Source organism: Pectinophora gossypiella, chromosome 10 (assembly GCF_024362695.1).
Source record: "Pectinophora gossypiella chromosome 10, ilPecGoss1.1, whole genome shotgun sequence".
Classification (NCBI taxonomy): Eukaryota; Metazoa; Arthropoda; class Insecta; order Lepidoptera; family Gelechiidae; genus Pectinophora; species Pectinophora gossypiella.
This window is the reverse complement of record NC_065413.1, coordinates 12,580,540-12,605,136: the sequence shown is the minus strand read 5'-3', so window position 1 is coordinate 12,605,136 and position 24,597 is coordinate 12,580,540. Positions and strand designations below refer to the sequence as shown.

The window sequence follows — 24,597 nt, the reverse complement described above, 5'->3', positions numbered from 1 at the left end:
AAAACTACTATCTCCACTGCATCATCAGAGCAAATTCGTTGAAATACAAACACAGTTACAAAGTGTACATACAGGGACAAGCGACGTGATAATGCATAATGACAATAATCCTTTAAAACAATATTTACATGCTAGTGATTGTGATGTGTTTTAAATATTAAAATTTTGCGAAATCGTATTTTAAATAATTGACGCATATTGTCATTTGCTCTAAATATTAATATACAATAAGATTTATTATGATTTAAATGTAATTATAACCTACTCAATCGGTAGACCCTCGCCACGGCTTCAGCATAAGCGAATCGCATAAATATTTGGCCTAGTGTTAAATTAGATGAAATATAGAACATGTCAAAATAGTTTTAGCCTTCATCAGCTTTTAAAAAATGTTGGTCATATCATGGCATCTGCAGATTGCAAATGAAACGTTATAAGCGTGCAGTGTCCATTATACAGTTTATTCAATATTCCGTCCTTACTGCTCGAAACGCTTCATTTGTGCATGTTCCAACGATCGGGTTTGACTATGAATATTTTTATACTAGACTTGACATGATCTATCATAACACCTACAAAAATTCGATCCTTTAGTTTTCCACACACATACAATGACCCGATAATAACTAAGTAATCTAAATAACAATTAAAATTAGTAAAAATTTGTACTTATAAATCATAGTCGTAGATAAAAGCCGGCCTATCTCATGAAACATTTAATTCGACGAGCAACGAATCAATTATTCACCGAAACAATTAATAAAATATATCCAGCTAACTGTCTCAATAAGAGCCCATTAATTACATTAAGTCGTCAACAGTGAACGATCGAGTACAAGTTAAAACTAAGCAAAGAGGTAGTTGAGTTTCAATAAGAGGTAAGTCGCGCGCCGGACCCTGCGCGGCGGCCGCCCCGCCGCCCCGACGCGCTCTACGCTACGCTACACTACACTTATCCTAGACACCTTACTCGAGTAAAGCTTGTGAGTATTTATTCGTGTATAAAATTGTATAATTAAACTAATCTGTAAAACCCGTATAAAAAGTGAAGAGGTAGTTGATTGAGCTTAAGTACTTAAAATCAATCCTAAAGAGCACAACAACCGTGTGTAGCCTGCGCGCCTCGACTAATGTCGTGCAAAAGTCGAGCATTTCTACCGAAGGTACCCGAATATTACGATATATTCAATAACTACAGTATAATTCTTATAGATTAAGGAGGCGGACGTCTAATTGTCTAAGTAGCAATATCTGAAACTTGTAAAGTTTAACTCTCAAAATAAATTAAGTATTTCTAAGTACAGTCGTGGGATATCGTATTGCTTTGATCCATAGAACTCCCTATCAGTCACCAACGCGTAGTCGGCAGCGCGCGCATGCGCCGCCGAACCTTTCCTGAGCGTTCCCTCGCGACTGTCCCTAACGTGGAAGTCGGTCCTGCCTGTCCGCCTGTGCAACCAGCTTGCATAGTATTGTCTCCGTCCGCCTAGCGCTAAGTGTCCTGGATGATGCATCTCGGATCGATTGAGCCAACACTAAACCAAACGCTAAATTCTGCCGTGTCCCGGATAATAACCACCTATCTAAACTTGACATCAATACGAGTTGACACCATTACACATTCAGAAAGTTCTTACACATTTAACATCCTTATTCGATTCGATAAATAACCCACACCTAGAATGGATAAGTTTATAGATCTCGAAGAGACCGCTTAGCCTACTTACTTCACGACGTGTTCGTTTCCATTTACTGGTCGTCCTGTTCCCTCCACTGGTCGCCGTAACATGCAACACACCACAACATCTAGTCCCGATTCAAATGACATTTAACATACATCCACATTACCATTATGCATCCCGACAATAGCCATCGCTGAATCTTAACTAAACGACACCTTATCCCCTTATTACTTAACATTAAGATTACCCTACAATAATAATAAATTATGCTACATTTCGTACGCCAAAAGGCTTTTAGAAAATATCTGCTGATCGATAAACATCATTGCGCCTTAATGAACTCGTGTACGCTATATAATTATAAATCGTGAACGAACACACTATCCAAATTTATAAATGACAGCCGAGAGAATGTCGACCGTCGGTAAAATCGTAGGTTCAGGTGATAGTTAGTCCTCCTCGTTACAAGGGGTGTCGACGAGCAGCGGCTTGGTGGAGGGCGCGTGCTGCGGCGGCGGCGCCAGCGCGTTGGGCGAGAGGTGCGCGGGAGGAGGCGCGGCGCCGGCGCCGGCCGCGTTGGCCGTGGCCGTGGCGTGCGCCGTGGCCGCGTACAGCGCCAGCGCGTGCTGCAGCTGCAGCAGCTGGTGGTGCGGGTCCAGCGGCGCGGGCGCGCGGTGGCCGCTCTGGTGCGGCGTGCGCACTACGTAGCGCCCGTCCGCGAACCGCCGCACGTTGGGCGGCGCGTGGTTGTGCGCGTAGCGCGAGCGCACGATGCGCTCGTGGCCCTCGGGGCCCTCCGTGTTCACGTCGGCGAGGCAGCGTGACGTGAGCCTCGACGAGCAGTACCACTGCTTGCGGCCGTGCGCCAAATTGTTCTTGAGACGGAACGTGTAGCCGCGGTGCAGCAGCAGCCGCCCCTTGCCCGCGCGGATGAAGCGCGCTGCACAAACAATACACACTTCAGTACACGCCCGGTAGACACCTTGTAATGGACACTGCATTCGAAGCCAGTTACCGAGGAGCCGAGCTGGGTCGCTGCAGCTGGCTTCGAATACCGCATCGATTATTCTAAACATGCAACTAAAATTAACATTTTAAAAAGATGAAACGAGTATTTACGTCGTTTGATCTTTATTATAATAAGTAGGTACAGTTAAAGAGGGTCCAGGTTAAAGAAAAGAGTCACTATAATGAGATATTTTATTAGGTACAAATAAGGGAATAAAACGAGGTCGAATCTATCATATTTATTTATCACTGACACAACAAATCGGAACCTCCACATACAATTCATCTAAACTACCACGTACTCTCTATGAGAAATCGCTAATGAGCAAATAGTTTGGCACAAAACTAAACGCTTGGCAATGATTCGCTTGGCACTGAGCAGGTCCTTACGACCTAATATACCAAAACTGGTATGAATATTTACATAATGATGTACGCTATCACACATAGGTACCTAAACAACAGGAAATCACAGCACGTAGGTATCAGAATACGAAAAGGAAGACCATATAGAAAACTATTGAATTCCTAATACAAATTAGCTAATTAATAAACTTGTCAAGGAATTTATCTGAACCCACAGTAAAATATATCGGTATAACTATACACTATAGGAATAAATACCTATCTGACGTATAAACTACAAAATAATGAGATCATAATTATTTACACAGCTCGTAAAAGCTACTCTATCACAAATTCACAATTCATAAACTAGAAAGTTTTATAAAAATAATAACTCTTACGAGGTAAATCGTTCAAAGTTATTAACATATTCAAATTATCTTTGGTTGCACGTCTCAAAAATAGACTAAGTATTCTTCTTTATTCAGTTTCCGAACTGGTTTCATTCAGCTATATCTAGGTATCAGTTGCAGGAAGTGTTACAGTAAAGAAATATAGATTCAAACATTGAACAACGACGCAACTGACTAAACAGAAACGATTGAGCAGAATTGGAAGTTTAACACTGGGTTCATCAATATCGGACGACCCAGGCGTTGGGATCGAAGCCGTCGAAGTCGAAGCGAGGTAGGCGCGGCACCAGCAGCGGCGGAGCGGAGGCGGAGGCGGCGGCGGGAGCGGGCGCGACCAAGAGCTTAGTGGGCGCGCGGCGGCCGTTGCGGCCTGCGTGGTTGTGCTCGCCCACCAGCTTGTGCAACGCGCCCTTCTGCGTGTACGCCTTGCAGCCGCAGCCGCCCATGGTGCAGCGCCAGCGCACGATGCCCGAGCGCATGGTGTGCGCCGCGTAGAAGCTGCGGCCGCGCACCCACAGCCGCGGCCGCCCGCCCGGACCCACGCACAGCCGCACCGACTTCTCTACCGGACAACAGAACCGTACAGTACCCACCCGCGGCCCACATCCACATACAATCACAGCGGCATGCAAAACACATTTGCCATTAGGGGTCAATGAGGTTAGCGAAACAAATCCAAATAAAATTATAAATAGTGATTTATGGACTACATTTAAATACGCATATTATTATATTGCCATGCATTGTTAAGGTTAAGGCTTATTAAAGTCAACATTAGATAAAGTGACGTGTGAAACAAAGTCAATGACCTGCATATGTACTGCGCTGTTCGCCTGGGTCCTATATTGAACAACAAAATATGAACACTCTTAACGTTCTGTAATTAACCCTACAGTTACAATAAAACATTAGACTAGGCATTGACTAGCAAATTCATATTATCGCTAAAAGCTCTCTCAGCTCTTATAATAAATTTAAATACTTATTTAAATAAAATCACACTCACTCAATATTATTGCTAAATTCTAACATTCGACATGTTAGTTAAGTTACATTGTAAATATTATGTCATAAACATTATTATGGCGAACATGAGATTCTTCCGTCTATCTACGAGATGACGTAGATAAACCATCCACACATTACAATGACTAGAATTAACGAATCCTCAAGTGAGATCTAGGTATAGGTATAAATATTTATTTTGTGCATATTGTCTAAACTCGATTAACAACATTGTAATTATTACTACAAACCTACATTTTATTCTATAAAACTATATGTCGCATGAACGGGCACGAAAATTACCTAATTATTTATGTCACAAGATATTAGTACCATGTCACATTAACTTTTATAACAGATTTTAACTGTGATGTCTCATTAAATGTCAATAATGTTAGCGCGACAGGGTTCTAAAACGAGTACATGATATTGTCAAATGGTGTGTTATCATTAACATGTTAATGCTTTTCATGGCAACTTTATGAGTGCAAAATAGAACTTTTAAACCGACAGCTTTCCTTCAACCAAACCAATGTTAATTTACAATAACCACTTTGCTTCAATGTCGAGAAGGTACTGCAATTTATTATTCTTTTAATTCCGCTCTTTGATTTTTCTCTTTAAATCTCATTCATAGAAGCGGCCTGCAATCTATAAAGACAATATAAGGAGGAAGTTCATATCATCTCCTTTATTCATTCACTCTTTGCGGCGCCAAATCCACCAAAGATGCTAAAAACGTAGGTAAAAGAATACGATAATAAACTATCATAATATATCAACTGAATCCATTTTGAGATCCTACTCTACATCGAAACAAAGTTAGGCAATGCAGTTGTCCGTTCAAGCCCTGTGATACACGATACATGCTAGGTTAAATGTTAGTTAAAGCTTTGTTATTCATCGAGCATGGCCTTCCCCTGTGCGGCGTAGGGGGCTCCGCGCATGACGGCGGCGGCGGCCGGCGCGGGCGGCTCGTGCGAGTGCACGTTGCTCAGCGCGAAGATGCGGTCGTGCAGCGTGTGCGCGTACGCACGACACGTGCGCCGCGTGCACCGCCACCTCACCTTGCTCTTCTCCGGGAACACCTTCTCCGCGTAAAACGAGAAGCCCCCGAGCCGCATATGCCGCCTACCACGGTTAGATATCACGAACTCCACTGCAAAAAAACATCCCATCACTATCCGTACATGCGTACCCATCGGAGCCGGTTCGAATAATCGCAAAAGCACGATTTCACATGCGTAAGAAGAAAACGTGCAAGGAAAATGAAACGGCCGAATACAGATCATTGTTTTTTATTTTCTCTATGATACGATTCCGATCGCGCCATCACGTGAGCCCGCGCGTGTAACGCAGTCACGCAGCACGCAGCACGCTACTCTTCGAGGGGGACGGTCTCGATGAGGCTCTCGATGCGCGCGTGGTCGACGAGCGCGGGCGCGGGCGGCGGGTGGGCGTGGTGGCGCGCGCGCAGCAGCAGGCGGCCGTGGGCCGTGAGCGCGCGCGCCCCGCAGTCGCGGCGGCGGCACGACCAGTACACGCGCCCGCCGCGCCGCTTGCGCGCCACGTACAGGTGCCCGTCCAGCACCAGCGCCACCGCGCCGCGCTGCGTCACCGTGTACCGCATCCCCGCGCCTGTCGCCGTCACCTCAACGTCACACCACACGCATTTACTGTTGTTACACTGAATATACCCAAATAAAATATAACACTCCAAATTGATTTCATTTTATTAAAGCCTTACCACTAATTATGCTACTTGATCACAATATCTTTTTACAAAACTACGATACCTTTTATTATGATTAAGTTTACTAAGAAGAAATTAGGAATGGAGTCAAAGACATTTCATTCAAAAATACAATAATTGTACTAATCTAACTTAATCTATTGATTTAGTATTACATTAAAAAAGTTTGCGAATTAAGAGTTGGTATTATTCTAACATATACCTTCTATATTATTATAATCAAGGACATTGTTTATTTCAGAGCTAGCCGAAAATTAAATACAATTTCATTTTATTTTCGTCAAAAAATCCATCAATTTTATAGTAGAAAAAGAAGGACAATAATATTGGAAATATTTAAGGCTTCGGCACCCCAAAATCAGGACAGAACCAGCGCGGGGGCAGTTTTAACAGGGGTCCGCGTTACAACCGCGTTTAGTTGTCATATTTAATAACCGTGCAATATTGAAAAACAACGTGAACAACGTTTGTGTTTCTGTAACATTTGTTTTAAATTTCATATTATAAACGTTAATTTTTACGCACTAATTCAATGATATGTCACAGCCACAGCGGAGGCCCGCTCTCATACTGCACCCGCACCGTTTGCTTTGTAGTGCGTCACACCACTTTATAGTTTTGCGTAAAACCATACTCAAACTGCGCTGCTTCTGACCTGCTTATGGTGTGCCGAAGCCTTTAAACTATCGGCATTGCTAAAGTGCAATACTTTCATAATACAACTACTAAATCACACACAAAATGACACAATGTTAAAAAATAAAATGAATCTCATGAAGAATCTAAACAGAGGGGCAGGTAACCACGTCACCCTCTTCGTATTTGCGAGAGATCTTCGCCATGTGGTCATCGGTATGGTTGTGCACGGGGTTGGTGATACGCAACACGTTATTCTTCGACGTGATGCGTGCCCGACATCGCTTGCCGTACTCCATGCATCTCCAGAATGTTCGTCCACTTCGCACGCTGTCCGTCACGAATATATACGGTTCATAAATTAACTGCAAGTGGCCACTTTTCGTCTGAATAAAATGTAGGTCGCCTTTGTTATTACTGGTCACTGATCCTAGAACTAAAACAAAAAAATCGATGTAGTAAGGCATTATTTCTGGTTACTCCTAATTATTCTATACATCAAGAACTATCTTAAAAAATATTTACGTATATATTTGTGCATGAAAGTATTCATAAATAAATGTCTTTGCTACAAAAAGCTATCTATTACACGTAAAATATTTAAGCGAGATAAATAAATAACTGAAAAAGAAAAATTAAATAAAATGATGGCTGTGTACAACACAATAAAATATTCTTCGTAATAACAGAGTCCTCTTAGGTTCAGGATCATAATATATTATTATATAACATGGTAAATATTAAAAAACACATTTTAAAATATTGAAATAAAAAATGTTAAGCAAAGACATTTACTGACCAATGTTTCACACAAGTTTCAAGCAACTGAAAAATAAATAAAAAACAACTTTAACATTGAACATTTTATTTTGTTTATGTAACTCAAATATAGTATGGTGACCTATTTAGAACAGATGCTGGCAGATCGGAATTGTTTTCCATCTGACAAAGCTGTATTACAAATGTGTGTCTCTATCAAAGCTGGATACATATTATAGAACAAGCATAATATTCCTGTATAACTTGTAATAAACGTCATTTTGTGTGTGAGTTCTTGCCTGCTACTTAGATATGTTTAAACATATACCTAGTAGGGTAGATGGGTTTTTTCCATACACACTACAAAAGATCATTAGTATTAAATTTTCAAATAATGAACCACAGGAAGAAGAAGAAGCCCTGGGCAAACTAACCATGATCAAATTCAAAAGGTGACGAGTACTCTAAACCGATCAGCATACATATGAAAATTTTGATGAAGATGGAAGAAGCAACAGAGGTGTCTTGTAACATATGAAACAAGCACAATCTGATCTAACCACAGATGGAATATTACAATAGGCTCTATTTTTAACTGACCTCAAGTTCAAGTTCCTTCATTTGTCCTATACGGGTGATTCTTATTCTTACGTTTTTTTTTGTGAGTTGTAAGAATTGTATATGTTTTTTAGGAAAATCAGTGACCCCTGAATTATTTTACTTAGGTAATTACTTCTAGTATCGTGTCCGGATATAATTTTTGCCATAAAATTATTAGATATTATATTAAAAAAAATTTGAAGTCATAAATGTCACGGAACGTGTAGTGTGAGATTGCCAGAATTGCAGATAAAATGATTTTTTCTGAAGATGTGGCATGTTATTTTTCGAAATATTACAATAACTATGCAAGACGAACCTTTGTTCTATAAGACTGTTTAACAAAATATATAAATAATGCACACTATTTATGATTTTGAACAACATACATTTTGTGAGCAGTTTTTGTGTCACAACCGTGTGCGACTCTTTAAAATTACAATACTCTGTAGAAATAAATCTATGACATTGGCAACCCTTTCTAAGTTTTTTTAGAACGGCAACAATATGTTCTTGTCAGTATTGCAAATGGCTAAGAGCGTTGAGACTAGTATAAAATCAATCTGCTTTTACATTTTAAAAAAAGGACAACCTTAACTCGTCAACGCCGTGTTAGAGTTTTAAACTTAAGTATCAGTGTTACACTATTGTTTGAAATATAATCCCCACGTCATACAGTGTAGTTTAAAATAATTACTTAAGATTTGCAGTATCGTGGATAGCTTTTGGGTTATATCGAACACGTTTCAAATTGTCACGACCATGTAATGATAAAAATGTCACAGCCGTAGGCATTTTGAACACATGGTTGTGACATATAATGCATGATCGTGACATTCTTTTTTATTTCAATAATTTAGTAGGTTTTGTTGCTTTTATTGATAAATTATATTATTGTTTGATATGCTTACATACGAGTACTTACTTTACTAGTCCATATAGATCTCAGTACTGGGCAAGGGCCTCTTCCAAGATATTTGGAAGGAATTTATTCATAGCCACACTAGGCAGGGGTTTTTTAGGCGGTTGTATGGTATTGTTACGGAAGTGGATTTCGGGATTGGAACGAAACTCACTGAGTTCAAGGAGAAATATTTGTTGGTCAAATTGTTAGTATAAATAACGACAACCCTGATACCCCTTGCTACGCTACTAAGAAGAAGTATCATGGCGTGATATCAGGATACACGGTCTTTACCTGGAATAGCAACGATCTTGGCCCTGAAGTTCCCAGTACAAATAACCTCCTTAGAGGAGGCCTCGACAGCTATTAACTCCCTCACGGATCACGTGAGGTCGGTTTTGAACGAAACTTCAAAACAGGTTCCGGAGATGGAAGAGCATATCGCTGGAAACTGCCTACCGATATCCGTGATCTGCCAACGGAGAAAAACGCAGCCACCCGCGCATATGATTCCAATCGCACCGAGGAATGTCGCCGTCATTTGCGTCTCTAGCAGCATACTGTAAGAAAACGTATTAATGACATGCGACAGAATCGGTGGGATAATCTTTTGAGCGGCATTGAGCTCCACCACCAGGCTATCTGGCAGCTGTCTAGGTCTCTTCAAAAGGATACGGTTTTACCTCTCAATAGGCCAAACCAACCCCCCGCTTTTGACGATGACAAAAAAGCCGAATGCCTTGCCGACAGTCTCGAAGCCCAATGTTCGCCCAGCACTCTCCCTATCGATCGTAGGCACCGCTCGACGGTGAACTCTGAAGTTCAGCGTAGGGCTTCTGTACCTCCCACCGATCCTTCTCTTCCACAGGTCACTAAGGAAGAGGTTTTAGATATCATTAAAAATCTTCATACCCGAAAAGCCTCTGGCTCAGACGGTATCACGAATCGTGTCCTTAAAAACTTCGGTGCTCCCCTCATCTGTTTACTAACGGCAATATTCAACGTCGCCATGCATGATCAACTGCGTCTTTCCACAGCAGTGGAAAGAAGCAATTGTAATTGGTATACTAAAGCCTGGGAAACCTAAAAACGAACCTTCAAGTTACCGCCCCATAAGTCTCCTCAATACCATGGGGAAGATTTATGAGCGGCTCATATTTGCTAAATTACGGGACTACGCCGAATCCAATATTCTTATTCCACTAGAGCAGTTTGGTTTTAGAACCAAACACTCCTGCGTTCAACAAGTGCACCGTATTATTGAACATATCTCTAGTAGGTTAAACTTAAAAAACCTGTCGCTATGGGAGCGCTCTTCTTCGATGTGGCGAAAGCGTATGACAAAGTCTGGCACAACGGCTTGATCTACAAGCTTTATTCACTGGGAGTGCCAGACCGTCTCGTGCACATCATACGAGACTTCCTCTCAAATCGAACCTTTCGCTACCGCGTGGAAGGGACGCTCTCGTCACCGCACCCGATACATGGCGGAGTCCCACAAGGCTCCGTCCTCTCCCCTTTACTATTTTCATTGTATACTAGTGACATTCCCAAATCCCCTAACACCTAACTAGCTTTATTTGCGGATGATATAACCATCTATTCTTCGTGCCGTGATCAAGTTATGATGACCGGAATTCTCCAAAGCGCGGCCAATGCCTTGGGCAAGTGGTTTCGCAAATGGAGAATCGAGGTAAACCCGGAGAAAAGTGCAGCGGTGTACCTTTCAAAAAGCTATTATAACACGCCACGGTCACGCCGTCAACTTAAAGTTATGAAGATGTTTGGCAAGCCGATCCCTTGGGAGGAGTAAGTCAAATATCTCGGCGTAGTCTTAAATAGAAGTCTTACGTTTAAGGCCCATATCAAACGAGTGCGCGATCGCGCCGCGTTTGTAATGGGCAGTCTTCATTGTATCCTTAACAAGCGTAGTAAATTGTCCCTTAGGAATAAGGTGAAAATCTACACGACTTGCATCCGTCCGATCATGACCTCATGAAAAGTATCGGCGTCCGAAGGACGTAATATACGATCCCGACGACCCGATAACTCTAGCCATAGAGGCAGCCAATCAGCTCGCGACACCAAACACTTCAGGACCCCGATACTGATCCCGCCGGCGTGGTCGACGACTTCCCTCAATCAGCGCTTATCGCTATCGACCCTCTAGGATCGATTAACTCTTTCAAATATTTTTCTTCTCACACGACGCTCTGAGCCGAGGTGGGCACCCCCGATACTGACCCCGCCCAACTGGGCACCCTCAGGCCTGTTGCCTTAAACGTTGTACTGGGTGAGAGCCTTCAGCGCTCCCCATTTGTTCGGCCAAGTAGACAATGCCATTGCGGCAAATGTACAATAAGTATAAAGGTTTTTGTTTCCTAACTTTTTTATGACGCGATCTCAATTATTGTGATTTAGTTAAGTATCACATAATCAGAAAGAAGATTACCAAATAAATACTTTTGATTAAACCAATTCAGTGTTTGCTTACTGCCTAATTGCTCCAATCAATTGAGACAAAAAACTAAGATGACAAAAAAAATAACAGCAACAGTTACAATGAAAAATGCAAAACAGTCACATCCATGTCGTATTGTGTCACAGCCATGTTTAGTGATGTCACGACCGAGGCACAAATGTCACAACCGTGTTTTTCTACCCTTGTTTTTTAATATTCCTGAGGGTATTAAGCTTGTCCATATGCATCCAAAATATGCTTTTGACCTTAACTTTTGATTTGCATCATAAAAACTCATAAAAACATATTTTATTTTTTTTTGGGTTCTCTGCAAACTATTTAAGAATTACCCATACATGTCACACACCAGTTTCATTTCAAGCTTAAAAACTATGTATTATTATACATTTACTTAAAGTTCATTACCAATATTTATTTCATGATTGTTTAACTTTTATGTTTTGAACTTTAAGACATCCTTAAGTATGGATTTCTTTCATATTGTTTTTCTCACCTCTTCATAGCTGGCACCACGTGGTCTCTGTTGTGAAAAATATAAAATCACCCGGTAATATTTGCATCCTATAACCATTAGAATGCGAAATCCCTTCAACTGGATATATTTTCAAGCTGACAAGCAAGCTGACAAAACACTATCTGCATTTTTTCTTCTTCTTTTCAAGTCGACTCGGAAGGCTTAATAGTACCCTCCCAGTATTTGGCTATGAAAATAGTATTGTCAGCAGCCAATATCAAGTCCTACCGCTTGCAGGTGGCAGGGCAAGAAGAACAAGAAGATGAGGTGTTACATGTTTTGTGGAACCGTTCCACATAATACTACAAGTTGAAATTTCCTTTGAATCCCCACCTGGACTATCTGTATTAAAATTTGTTACTATTAATAAATTTTCTATGTTTTTTGTAAGCCTACTCGTGCAATAATTATTTAATTATGATATGCATTCTGTAAATGGAAAGAGGAAGGGGAGGCCTTTGCCCATCAGTAGGATCTTGTAGGCTAGATTAGATTAGATAAATTCTGTTATAGTGACAGTGAGTTTTTAACTGCCAAGATGATACAGTCTCAAGTTTTCAACAAATAAGATTGTTGTTTTTTTTAATGAATGTTGTGGTCAGTTGTAATTAGCTTACACATTAGTACTGTCTCTACTTAGGTTAATTATATCTTAACTAATAATGTTATCATGTAGCTGTAAATGATCCATTAAATAAACAAATATTTCCCCTATATCCTTCATTGAGCAAATGAACGAATGAACTGAAATGAACTTCAAAGACAATAATGTTGATAATAAATTTGATCATTTTAAGCTACTGTGCTAGAGTAGGAAGAGTAAGGGCTAGGTGAACATATCGCGATCAAATACAGGGTGTTGTAAAGCAGAGCCAGGTTAACATACATACATACATAAACTCACGCCCGTAATCCCTAATGGGGTGGGCAGAGCCACAAGTAATCAAAGACAACTTGCAGCCACTGTTGCCAGCCAGTGTTGTTGGCTGCAAGCCAGGTTAAGAGTACTCTAAACCGGCGAGCATGCATAAAGACTCATACAAATGGAAAAATCGAAAGTGGTGTGTCAGGATCGTTGTAAATGGAAACCCCTATTCTCTGCCCACCCTGAAATAAGCGTGATCTTATGTAGGTATATAGTATGTATGTTAATCTGTTAGACCCTGCTACTATTTACTTAATTAAGCATATAGAAACTACCTGACCCATGTCAAAGGACCATGGCACCTCAATAATAACCCTGAAATAAGGGTTGATGAGGTAGGTCATTGATCTCACAACCTACACGAGAGAGGAACAATTTGACATTGACCATGGAAAATAATTCATTATGTAATATTACGTTGGTATTACCTTGTATAAATAATTTATATTAATGAATAAATCAACAAATTGGTATTTAACAGAAAGCTTGGTGAGGTGTGGGTACTTAGTTCATTTTGTGATGGATGTACCTCTGACACCAATTAGGATATAGTTGTGAGCTTATGTTAATTTAAATTAATCAACTATTAATCTGCCACCACATGGTTGGCCATATCTATCTCGTAATGAATATCAGTAGCAGGTGTGGTTGTCTTATTGATAACTTGTGGCTCTGCCAACCTCCGATAGGGATATGGGTGTGATTATATGTCTAAAATTCATCCATATTAATAATTCATAGGTTAAGTGCATTTTGACCTACTTTGAAGTTCCATCAAAAATAGTGAGTTTGATGAAAATGCTAAGTGTTCAAAGTAGACCTGCCATTTCAATTGTTTTAAAAAATGAGCAAGCACATAAAATCTTTTAAGTTTATTTTTCACAAGTTAAATAGATTATGCGGCAGACTAGGGCATTAACAGGCATTTCTTTTTTATATCAATAGTTTGCCTACACAAACTAAATAGATCATAAAATATAGTATTTATCATATGTAGGTATGATATTATGAATTAACTCTGAGATAAGATAGTGTAATGATGTTCATTCAAGATCTAAAATATAGTCTTTGCTTTGCCTAGTTCTAGAATTAATCTGTTAATTCTCCGGCAAGTAAGTCCGGCTGTAGTTGACAGTGATATTTCCTCTGGGAAATATCATTTGAATATAAAAATATTCTTTTGCAGAGACCTCAAAAGACTGCTTTTAACAAGTGTTCAATGTTTGGACAACATGTATTAAGACTCACTACACTAACATTCTTTAAGAGTAACGGGCTCTATTCTCTGCATTTAGACTCTGAACTGGTTCTATTTCCTATCTGTGCAATAAAGTATTTATTATTTAATTGATGCTTAGCCAACCAGTCTTTATGTATTATTCTCTCATTTCAAAAGAAGTGGATTTTATAACAACATACAAACATATCATTACAATGCTAAATATCTTATCTCTTGGATAGGAAATCATCATCTTAGCTACCTAGCATTATCCCGTTTTTCACAGGGTCCACTCACCTAACCTGAAGATTTGACAGGTCCGGATAGAAGAACATCATGTTTATTTACTTACCTACCTATATTTTTTGACTGGCCTTTCACTATGTCATCTTAGGATAGACGGGTACATTGTTGTATGTCTTAAAAATGTTTCCACATTTAAACACCCACCTTTGCCTACTCTCTTTTATCACACACACAGCTCTGGAAAGCATGAACAGGAAGTTTCTTTTGCTTAACAATTTGGTAAGCCTGCATATTATAATCACAAATCATAAAATAAGCCATTACTCTAAGTTGTGTTCCTGTCTTAATAATAAGTGTAACAGATTGTATACTTACCAAATTTGCTCAGAAAAACACACCAATGTTATGATAATTATTTGATTGCACTAACTTAATGTTCTAACTGTAACTTAATGCAATAAGTTATTCATGTTCAATAAACCTGAATAAAGCAGCAACAGCTTTATTCAAGTTTATTTAGTAAATAGTACTTTTCTGTGTATATGTATGTAACATCTTTACCATGCTTAGTTGACATCAATACAATAACACAACAAACAATTCAGAATAATATATTTTCTCAAAACAGAAACGTTTAAAGTCTGTATATAAATACCTGTAATCGAAAACTAAACACCTGCAATGTTTTCGAAACTAAGTGCTTTCGCAAAACACACTTTTAAATTTATAGGTTATGTTTACAAACTGCCTCATAATTCGCGCTAAAGTAGTAATTAAACTTTTTTCTCTATTACACAGAATGTATTAACCAGTCACAATACACATATATAGTCAATTTACAGATATTTCATCAAATCTAGAAATAAACGTAATACCTATTAGTACTCTACTTGACAACCAGCATTGGTTGGTTTGTATGTCGTGGTACTTACTGATAACTTTCCCCAATGTTTGTAGATGGATTCAGAGCCACCAGGTAGCATCCAAATACGCTATGATAACTACACTTTTTTGACTCACATTCACTGTATTTATATCATTTTAAAAACAAATTGTAGCCGAAAACATTCGACGTAAACACCTCACATTTGAAACACTATCACACATTTTATTTGAACGAAAAACACCCATTCACTTTAATGCTGCATTTCACTGATAACAGTTCTTCGATAAAAACACAGGGTCATTCACTAAAATACTGAAAACTTGTTATATTTCCGAAAATAGTAAACAATCCCAGAGTGACACAAATTACGACCATAGACCCCAGCGCGTTAACGATAGAGGAGAGTGCACAGAACCACAAATAACGGAATTGAGTTCCGTTTCACGCAGCATTTATCCTTATCTGTCTACATAAATGCGTAAGATAGTACGCTGTGTATTGTAATATTTATTATTATTACATATCGTTTTAACACATAAGTGTAGTTCTACAGTTATAATTGACTTTTTGTTTTCTTTTTACTTTTGTTCATTTTAAATAGGGCCATGTGTAGTATTAAATATTAATTATTGCCTTAAAACAGTTTGGTGTAGCGCACATTAGAAAAGATGCGTAAACGCAGCAAAAGGTGCAAAATGGCTGTATATAAAATAAGAAGAACATTGTCTAATATTAAAAAAATATAGCATTTATGATTGATCTACCTACCTATCTCATCTTCGTCATTTATTTCTTACGGCGCTTAATATTTCACTTTGATATCAAGTTGATTATGTATATAAATATAAGAGTAGGTAACACGTTACATGTTTGTCTTCTTACAAAATTGAGTCCCCTATACTTATTTTTCTTTTGCGTGAAATGGAATGTTTAAAAGGGCGATTGTGGTCTTCATAGCGCGTAATTTAATTTTTTGTTATTATACTTTCAATAAGTACTTACATATCAATACCAAAATAATATTAAGTGCTAGTTTATTTTGTACTTAATCCTTTTCTAAATTTACTCCACTTATAAATTGTTGACAAAATAAGCAATTCACCTGTTTCATTATAATACGTAACTACATAGAGACAAAGTGGAACTCTCTACTCCATTGCTGAGTAAAATAACTATGTTCACTTCTTTCCATTTTTTTACAGAGATATATACTAGTGATGCATTAAACTTTGAAATAGGAAGCTATATGTAACAGATAACTTCATCATGCCGTATTTATTTCCATTTAGGTAGGCAGGTATCTCTTTATATACAGTCAATAGCTTTCAAGTTGTACTTAGCTCAATACTTATATGTATTGTATACCTACCAGATTAACGTATTTTACTAAGATGGCAATATTTTTCGTGTCGTATTTATACTGTGAGTTGTCACCTCATATAAATTACTACACGTACCTGCCGAATTCTCAAAACAAATAGTCTTTTGTTTTTTTTTAGTGCAAGTAAACTAAGGTCAATAGTTTAATCAGTCATACATAACAATCTTTTAAGTACCTACGTACTTATTTATTTACCTACCGCCATCACTATCTCCGGCCACCTTTCCGCCCCTCTAAACATATTGTGTTTGCTGAAAAGCAAATTCATTCTGAATATCAGGGTACTGAAAGTCAGCCCTGTCACTGCAAAGTATTTATAGAACGTTACGTAAGATATAAAATCTAAATAGACATTTGCAAAGACAAAATACTCCAAGATATTCGTGATATGACTTCCGGTGCTCTACCTATTGTTGAAACTTAAAACAACAAAAAATAAATATACATTCGAATCGAGAACCTCCTCCTTTTTTGAAGTCGGTAAAAAGATGCTCGTTTATTATTTTCACTTCTTAATAACAAAATAGGTACATGTTTTACATAGCTTACCATATACATCTTACTGCAATGCTAGGTATACAGCTCCCCTGAATCAGCCGGAGGGGGGTGGAGTATAATCCACGCTGCTCCGCTCCACTGTGGGTTGATGGAGATGATTGGAAGTGTCCACTTTTAGTAGACAATATTTTTGTGTGTACTATTTGTACCTAGCATAAGTGTGCAATATGTATCTATGCATACATTATAATCACGTATACCTGCCGGAATGGGCAGAGCTACAAGTTAAGAAGTCAACCCGCGGCTACTCCAGACATTCGTTCCAAGGTAAATATGATGAATTGTACGGTGAAAGGTTATCAGCCCATCGCCCTAGATACCCCATAATTTTAAAGAGTTCACATAAGTTGTCCGTATTTAGTGTACCTAGCGCCATCTCTTGTTGTCATATAGTAATATGCTAGCCAAGACTGACAGAGTTAGTTTATAGTTGAACCATAATTATTACCATTTGTTTCTCTGCTTATCAAACAGAGATCGCTTCATTGTCTATTATTGTTGTTTGTTATGTAGCACTTTACATCATTGGATTAGAAGTTGGAACAAAAAAAAAGAACTACATAGGCTTCTTGACGTCGTCGTCATAAAATAACCAACAACGTTACCTGCAAACCCTACAAATGCTCCACCGTGGTTATTTTACCTATGACAACGGGTGGAACATGCAGTTCAACCGTCTTTCTATTTGCGTAGACTTCAGAATTTAGATTCTAACGAAAACGAAAAAATAAATATTCGACAAAATATTATTTCTTACTTTTTATTAAGAAGACTGGTTTTTAAGTCGGTTTACTTTTTTAAATTACTTTTTTTAATGTTAACTCGAATAGGTAACTAACACTGAAAATATTATTACGTTCGTAAAGAGGTACCTACCTACGTTATTAAAAACACCCGAATTTAACAGGCCTTATATTCATAATATAATTCGTTTAATGTACGTCAGATGCACCCTTGACCGTTTTCCAATTTTCTTTAATTTACGCTCAAACCATATACCTTCTTTAATGACCCCTAACGGCGTCATTTTGCCTTCTAACACTGATAAGGGTTTCTTTCATACAAAAGACATCAACGAGTCCATAGTTATTGATAACAATTTATATTTTTTAACCATAACTTTAAAACTATTACTCCCGATTTTAATGTAACTTGCAAACGTGTCTAATATAAAAGAATTGATTTCTTTGATGAGACGTAGTAAATAGATAATAAAATGCATAATTAGATGCATTGTTACAATGTGGCCTGACCTTCCGGCCAAGTAGTTAATGCCATCTGCGGCAAATCTACAATAAGTCACGTCAAAAAAAAAAAAAAAAAAAACCTGACCTGATATTATCATGTGCTACTACATCTTCTCACACATTGCCGGCCAACATGGGAGATTTATACTTACGAAAGAATAATAATGAACAGAATGATGTAATAACAAAATATGCCCCCGAGACTGTTTTAATCATAGTTGTAACTTACTGATGGGGTACTTTAAAAATATATCACTTACATATCATGCTCGCATGAATAGTACAATAGGCCACGTAACACCGGTCAGTACCCACCTTTATATTTTTTCTATATACCAATCTATGTATTTCTAGGTTTGTGTCTAATGTTCCTACTTTTCTATCGACGACCTAACCAGCCTAACCTTGATATTTAATGCGGATTGATCAATAGTCAACTTTCAGATTAAAAATTGTACTTGTAAAATGACTTTTTTTTGCAGTAAAATTGTTAGCGTCAGAACCCCTGGACCAAGTGCGATAATTCTTTAAGTTCAACGAAATATAAGTACATTCTGATATTGAACTAATCGCAGAGACCTACCCTTGATAATTTATTATGAGTTTATTGAAATGTAAGTAGGTACACCACACATAATTATATCTGAGTGCGTGTTCACACCAAACGTATAGTCAGCCGCCGATTGTGCGCAGGCTCACTATAAGCCTCAGTGTGAACGTAAAAATAAATGGTATTTTTTGTTCACATTAAGCTTACAATACGCTGTAGCTGACAATACGCCATTGGTGTGAACAAAACAGTCGGCTTGTATACGTTCACACCAAATGCGTACGCTGAGCGGCCGACTATTTTTCATATAAAAGAGCTGAGTGGCTTGACTGAACTGAATTGAAAACAATCCGCCGGCCGATTTGAATCCAATACGCTGGCGTTCAGCCGCGTAGCCAATCAGCGTCCGCGGCGGTAGTGACGCACTTTATTAGTCGGCCGCCGACTATCAGCGTCTACGCATAGCGTCATGGCGTATTGTCGGTTTGGTGTGAACGAAAAAGCGAATATGTATGGAATTACAATACACTGCGTAACGCTCGCTCACTGTCGGCGGCTGACAGTCAGTTTGGTGTGAACACTGCCTGATATAGAACTTAATTCATGTGTGTCGGGATGGAGTGAGAGATGTCTGAATAGTCACGAAATGTGTGTACGTAACAACTCTATGCTCATGAAAACTGTGGTCGGGAGGGCGTATTTGTCTCATTGTTATCAAAAATGCCTGAACCCCGTAGCTGTAGTAGATTAGTTCTGCGCTTTGTGAGCATCAGAATGACTGCCCAAAATGACAGATCAGCTTTAAAATATTACTAACATCCAATACCTTTTAGCTACTATTTAATACCTTTGTATAGATATTTTCTACCTAATTAATAAATAAGAAAATTTATTTAAAAAATGGCCAGTCATTCTGATGTCTGAATGACCACCCACATGTAGAATCTCCACAAAAAGGCTCCGAAATGTAATTTCGCCTATACACAAATTTAGTACCTATTCAGTACCTACCTAAACAAATATTTTTTTTAGATTTTTAAAACAAGAAATAAAAAAATATGAGCAAAATAAGTTTTAACGAAAATGTTAATTGTTTATTGTTTACAACTCAATTTTGCACATAATACAAATTATAAAAAAGGAACAAATGCAATAAAAGATTAATATGTTCCTTTTTTATAATTTGTATTATGTGCATAATTGAGTTGTAAACAATAAACAATTAACATTTTCGTTAAAACTTTTATTTGCTCATATTTTTTTATTTCGTGTTTTAAAAATCTAAAAAAAATATTTGTTTAGGTAGGTACTGAATAGGTACTAAATTTGTGTATAGGCGAAATTACATTTCGGAGCCTTTTTGTGGAGATTCTAAATGTGGGTGGTCATTCAGACATCAGAATGACTGGCCATTTTTTAAATAAATTTTCTTATTTATTAATTAGGTAGAAAATATCTATACAAAGGTATTAAATAGTAGCTAAAAGGTATTGGATGTTAGTAATATTTTAAAGCTGATCAGTCATTTTGGGCAGTCATTCTGATGCTCACCTGCGCTTTATCTCAAAAGCGATTCTATATCCCGATAGCCGCTAACCCCCGCCTGCGACCTTGGACGCATCGGGCCTGATGGACAGTGCAATAATCGCAACTTGCTAATCCATCCTGCCAGATGCATCAAGGTCACGGGCTTGATGGCCGTAAACTTTGTAACCACGATTTCAAGCCTGAGTAATCCCAATTTCGACTTGAGTGATGCATCGTTCTGAGTAGGTACCATAGACGAACATACTTAAATCGTAGTTATGTCAAACCTTTGCTCCGCCGCAGCCGGGTAAAGGACGGCAAACTAAAATTCATAATACTGCATTGCGGGCGTGGGAGGGGGCATTGCGGGCGTGGGAGGGGGCATTGCGGGCGTGGGAGGGGGCATTGCGGGCGTGGGAGGGGGCATTGCGGGCGTGGGAGGGGGCATTGCGGGCGTGGGAGGGGGCATTGCGGGCGTGGGAGGGGGCATTGGGGGCGTGGGAGGGGGCATTGGGGGCGTGGGAGGGGGCATTGGGGGCGTGGGAGGGGGCATTGGGGGCGTGGGAGGGGGCATTGGAGGCGTGCATTGGGGGCGTGGGAGGGGGCATTGGGGGCGTGGGCGGGGGCATTCAGGGAGTGGGAGGCATTCGCGAAGGGCGCCGTATTAAGTCGGAGGAAACCATACTGGGCTTAACACGATCGCCAGACCTCTTACCATACTTACAAACTCGTAATTTCATACTTTAATTACGAGTAGGTACATAGTTAATACCCCTCCTTACCTTTCATTAAATCACCTACCTTCCAATTTTGCAACTAGCCGATTACCATTAAAACAAAAAACCATTGGAAATACCAAAAAACAATGAGGTGTACCTAATAACCAATTCAACTTCAATACCAATACCAGTAACAGTATCAAAATACCTTTACCTCCAATTTACCCTTTACCAGATACCTGCACATATACCAAAGAAAGACTAGGCTTCACGAAGTTTCAAATGAAGCCTAGTCTTGGAATAAACCTGAAACAGGTTAACGGTTAACAAATTATCAATACTACTACTACTAAATACTTATCTACAACTTACAAATTTCATTCTACAAACTAGTAACGACCATGATCAGTAAAATTATGAACTTTAAAAATTTAAGCAAACTGATCATCGACGTTATTGAACAATCATTGTCATAAACAACGATCGTTCAATGGTAAAGGAATTTGCAAACCTACCTTGTGCATCCCCTACAGCTCCACCTTCCCCTCCTCCAGTTATATTGCCATCTCCTGTCGCAGAGCCATCAAAACCTAAAAATTAAAACATGTTTTAAAAACAATTTAACAGTAAAAAAAATGATAATTAACTTCCGAAGAACAACTTACCAGTCATATCCATATTAGAGTCATCTTCGCCGAAATTAGTTTCATCATTATTCGTGCCATCGTCATCATCATCCCACATACTTTCGTTAACAAATTCGGGTTCCATTTTCGGTGCTACAGCGTTGTTTTCGTCCTCATCCGGTATCGTGACGAATTCTTCTTTCGCTGATCCAGATGGTCCAGCTTCTAATGGATCGACACATTTCCGTTTCGCAGGTCCACTTTGTGAAGATGACGAATTATTTGATGCTATTGATGGCCTATTTGGTCGCTTAACTGCTACTGGAGTTGAGGAGGGCTTAGAATCTAAATCAGTCTCTATCTTAGTCATAACAGATTGCCTTTGTTGTGACGACCTCGGGCCTGGCCTTGAAGTCGGCTTTGGTTTAGATGGCGTGGAACTTTCTTCATTTTGATTACCGGTTAGACCTTTCACTTGAAGTTGTTCCGCGGTACTAATAAATGACGCTAATTCTTCTTGCTTAACATTAACTTCCCCTTGGTACATAAATTGTAACAAGTCTCTTAACGCTGAATGACTAACATCTTTTAAAAATACTGAAACAAAAAAATAAGATTAGTTCTGCACAAGAATAACAATATAAAAATAAGTAGTATGCATAATTAATTATGACACTTACCTATTGGATGTTGAGTTGGGTTCATTTTGAACATTTCTTGGAAATAGGGAGAACATACTGATAAAACTAGTTTGTGTGCTTGTAATAATCTGCCTTCAGCAGCCAACGTTACATCAACTAAATCCCCACGCGACAGCAGGCCATGAAAGCCTGCTGACATATTCGCGTGGAAATTGTTCCAACATAGTGAAAATTGTTCGTCCGACGCCATGATGGCGGCGTATTTTATGAAGGACCTGGAAAATAAAGCAAAATATTTAGCAATTTACACAAACGACAATAAACACCACAAAAAAAACTGAAATAGAAACGTACCTATCCTATAACTTTGTACTTTATGATTTCAATATTAGAAACATTTGAGAAAAAAAATAATAAATGTTTCTAACAGCACACTATTTCATCGCACGTTCTCCCCGTTTGAGCGCTGTTCACGATATGATGACGCAAAGGCAACGTCGACTGTGGCGTCACAGGGATACCATGTGTTAACAAATTTGCACGATATAGTTTTTAACGAAAATCTCTTAATCCTTTCTACTATACTTTGTATAGATAATTTCATTAAATAATGAATGCATTTGCACATGATTTAATCACCAAATATTAGTAGAAGTAGTTAATTCTAACAACTATTCCTTTATGTTAAAAAAAAACCTGTTTTTGCGCTGTAGTACTGTCCATGACCATGTATAATTTATTGATTATTTTTTTTGATAGTAAAAACTAAACTTCATTCAGAATTAAAATTAATGCTATGATATGACGTGGGGTTTCCTACTTGAAACCGAATACTATTTGATCGAATATGAATTGCTCGAAAACGATAACTCGAGTGCCCATGAGATCGACAAATCATGAACTCGATAGCTTGTCTCATCGAAGTATCAAAATCTCGAAAGAACATAAACTCGATGTGTAGTGTTTACATAAGTACATAAACACATCTTATTGTAATACACGTAGGTATAATTAAATATATAAATAAATATGTAATTATTATTATTAGTAGTAACACTCAGTGTCCCACTGCAGGCATTATTATGTAATATAATTATAAAATACTTGAATCGATGTAATCGATTCACATATATATTTGTCGTCTCGGGCAATGCACTACGCGGTGGCCACAATAAAATTAAAAAGTAAACTGTACGGGTATGTACGGGGGTGGAGTGAAGACGTAGTGTGTGGCAACGAGCCGATATTTATTTATATAATTATATTGAGACCAATACACTACACCATGGATTGACGCCGTGAAGGATCATTAGTTTAAAACTTATTTTATCGAAATATCGTGAGATCGAATACAGAGGTAAATAATACTTAAGCATATTATTAATTCTCAATTATTTTAAGTAGATACTGTAGTGTACTGTAGTGGGAGCGCAGATCCAAGCCTCGGTGCCAGACTTGTACTAGTGGGTTATTGATTTGTCTTGAGTGTGGTTTTCACTGGCACGGTTGACTCGACCGTTGTGTACGGCTCACTTATCACGTTGGTCTGACTGAGGGCTTGGTGAGATGTGGATGCTTGGTTCGTCTTGCGATGGATGTGTCTTTACTGCTCCGGTTGAGATGTACTCGTGAGCTTATGTTATAAATAAATAGCACGAAGGTGAAGGTGGTGGTTGTTTGGTGATTGGTTTTGTCGCTGTTAGATAGGAGCGATGGATGAGGGATTTGAATATTTTATTGAAGCAGCTGGCATTGATACAACGTTTAAAAAGAGACCTTGCTTGTTGCATTTTGGAAGACATGAACTAAGATAAGATAAGATAAGATAAGATTCTTTATTTGCCATAAATGCAGTGTGACAGATGTTACAAAAAAATATAGTTTACCGTGCATTTAGATTACATAAATCATGCAAAATTTATAAAATTTAAAATATAAAAGTGTCAATACAAAGGTCCTATTATGAAATTA

General features: G+C 38.5%; 1 protein-coding gene across 50 annotated transcripts in view; it reads right to left on the bottom strand.

The window, feature by feature from the left end:
- Positions 1-23,136, bottom strand: part of LOC126370072 (protein tramtrack, beta isoform-like) — a 282,534-nt gene extending 259,398 nt beyond the window's left edge. For 39 of the 50 annotated variants that reach the window (XM_050014749.1, XM_050014752.1, XM_050014754.1 and 36 more), the window contains exons 1-4: positions 22,981-23,135; positions 22,666-22,901; positions 22,025-22,582; positions 21,875-21,949 (exon numbers count right to left, since the gene is read on the bottom strand). In XM_050014749.1, coding sequence (XP_049870706.1) covers positions 21,875-21,949; positions 22,025-22,582; positions 22,666-22,876 — 844 coding nt within the window. In that variant the 5' untranslated portion in view covers positions 22,877-22,901; positions 22,981-23,135. Of the gene's footprint in view, positions 1-417; positions 2,623-6,168; positions 7,279-21,874; positions 21,950-22,024; positions 22,583-22,665; positions 22,902-22,980 lie in introns of those variants that run through there. The other 11 variants (XM_050014735.1, XM_050014736.1, XM_050014734.1 and 8 more) reach the window with 3 other exon arrangements.
- Between the last annotated feature and the right edge of the window lie 1,461 nt (positions 23,137-24,597).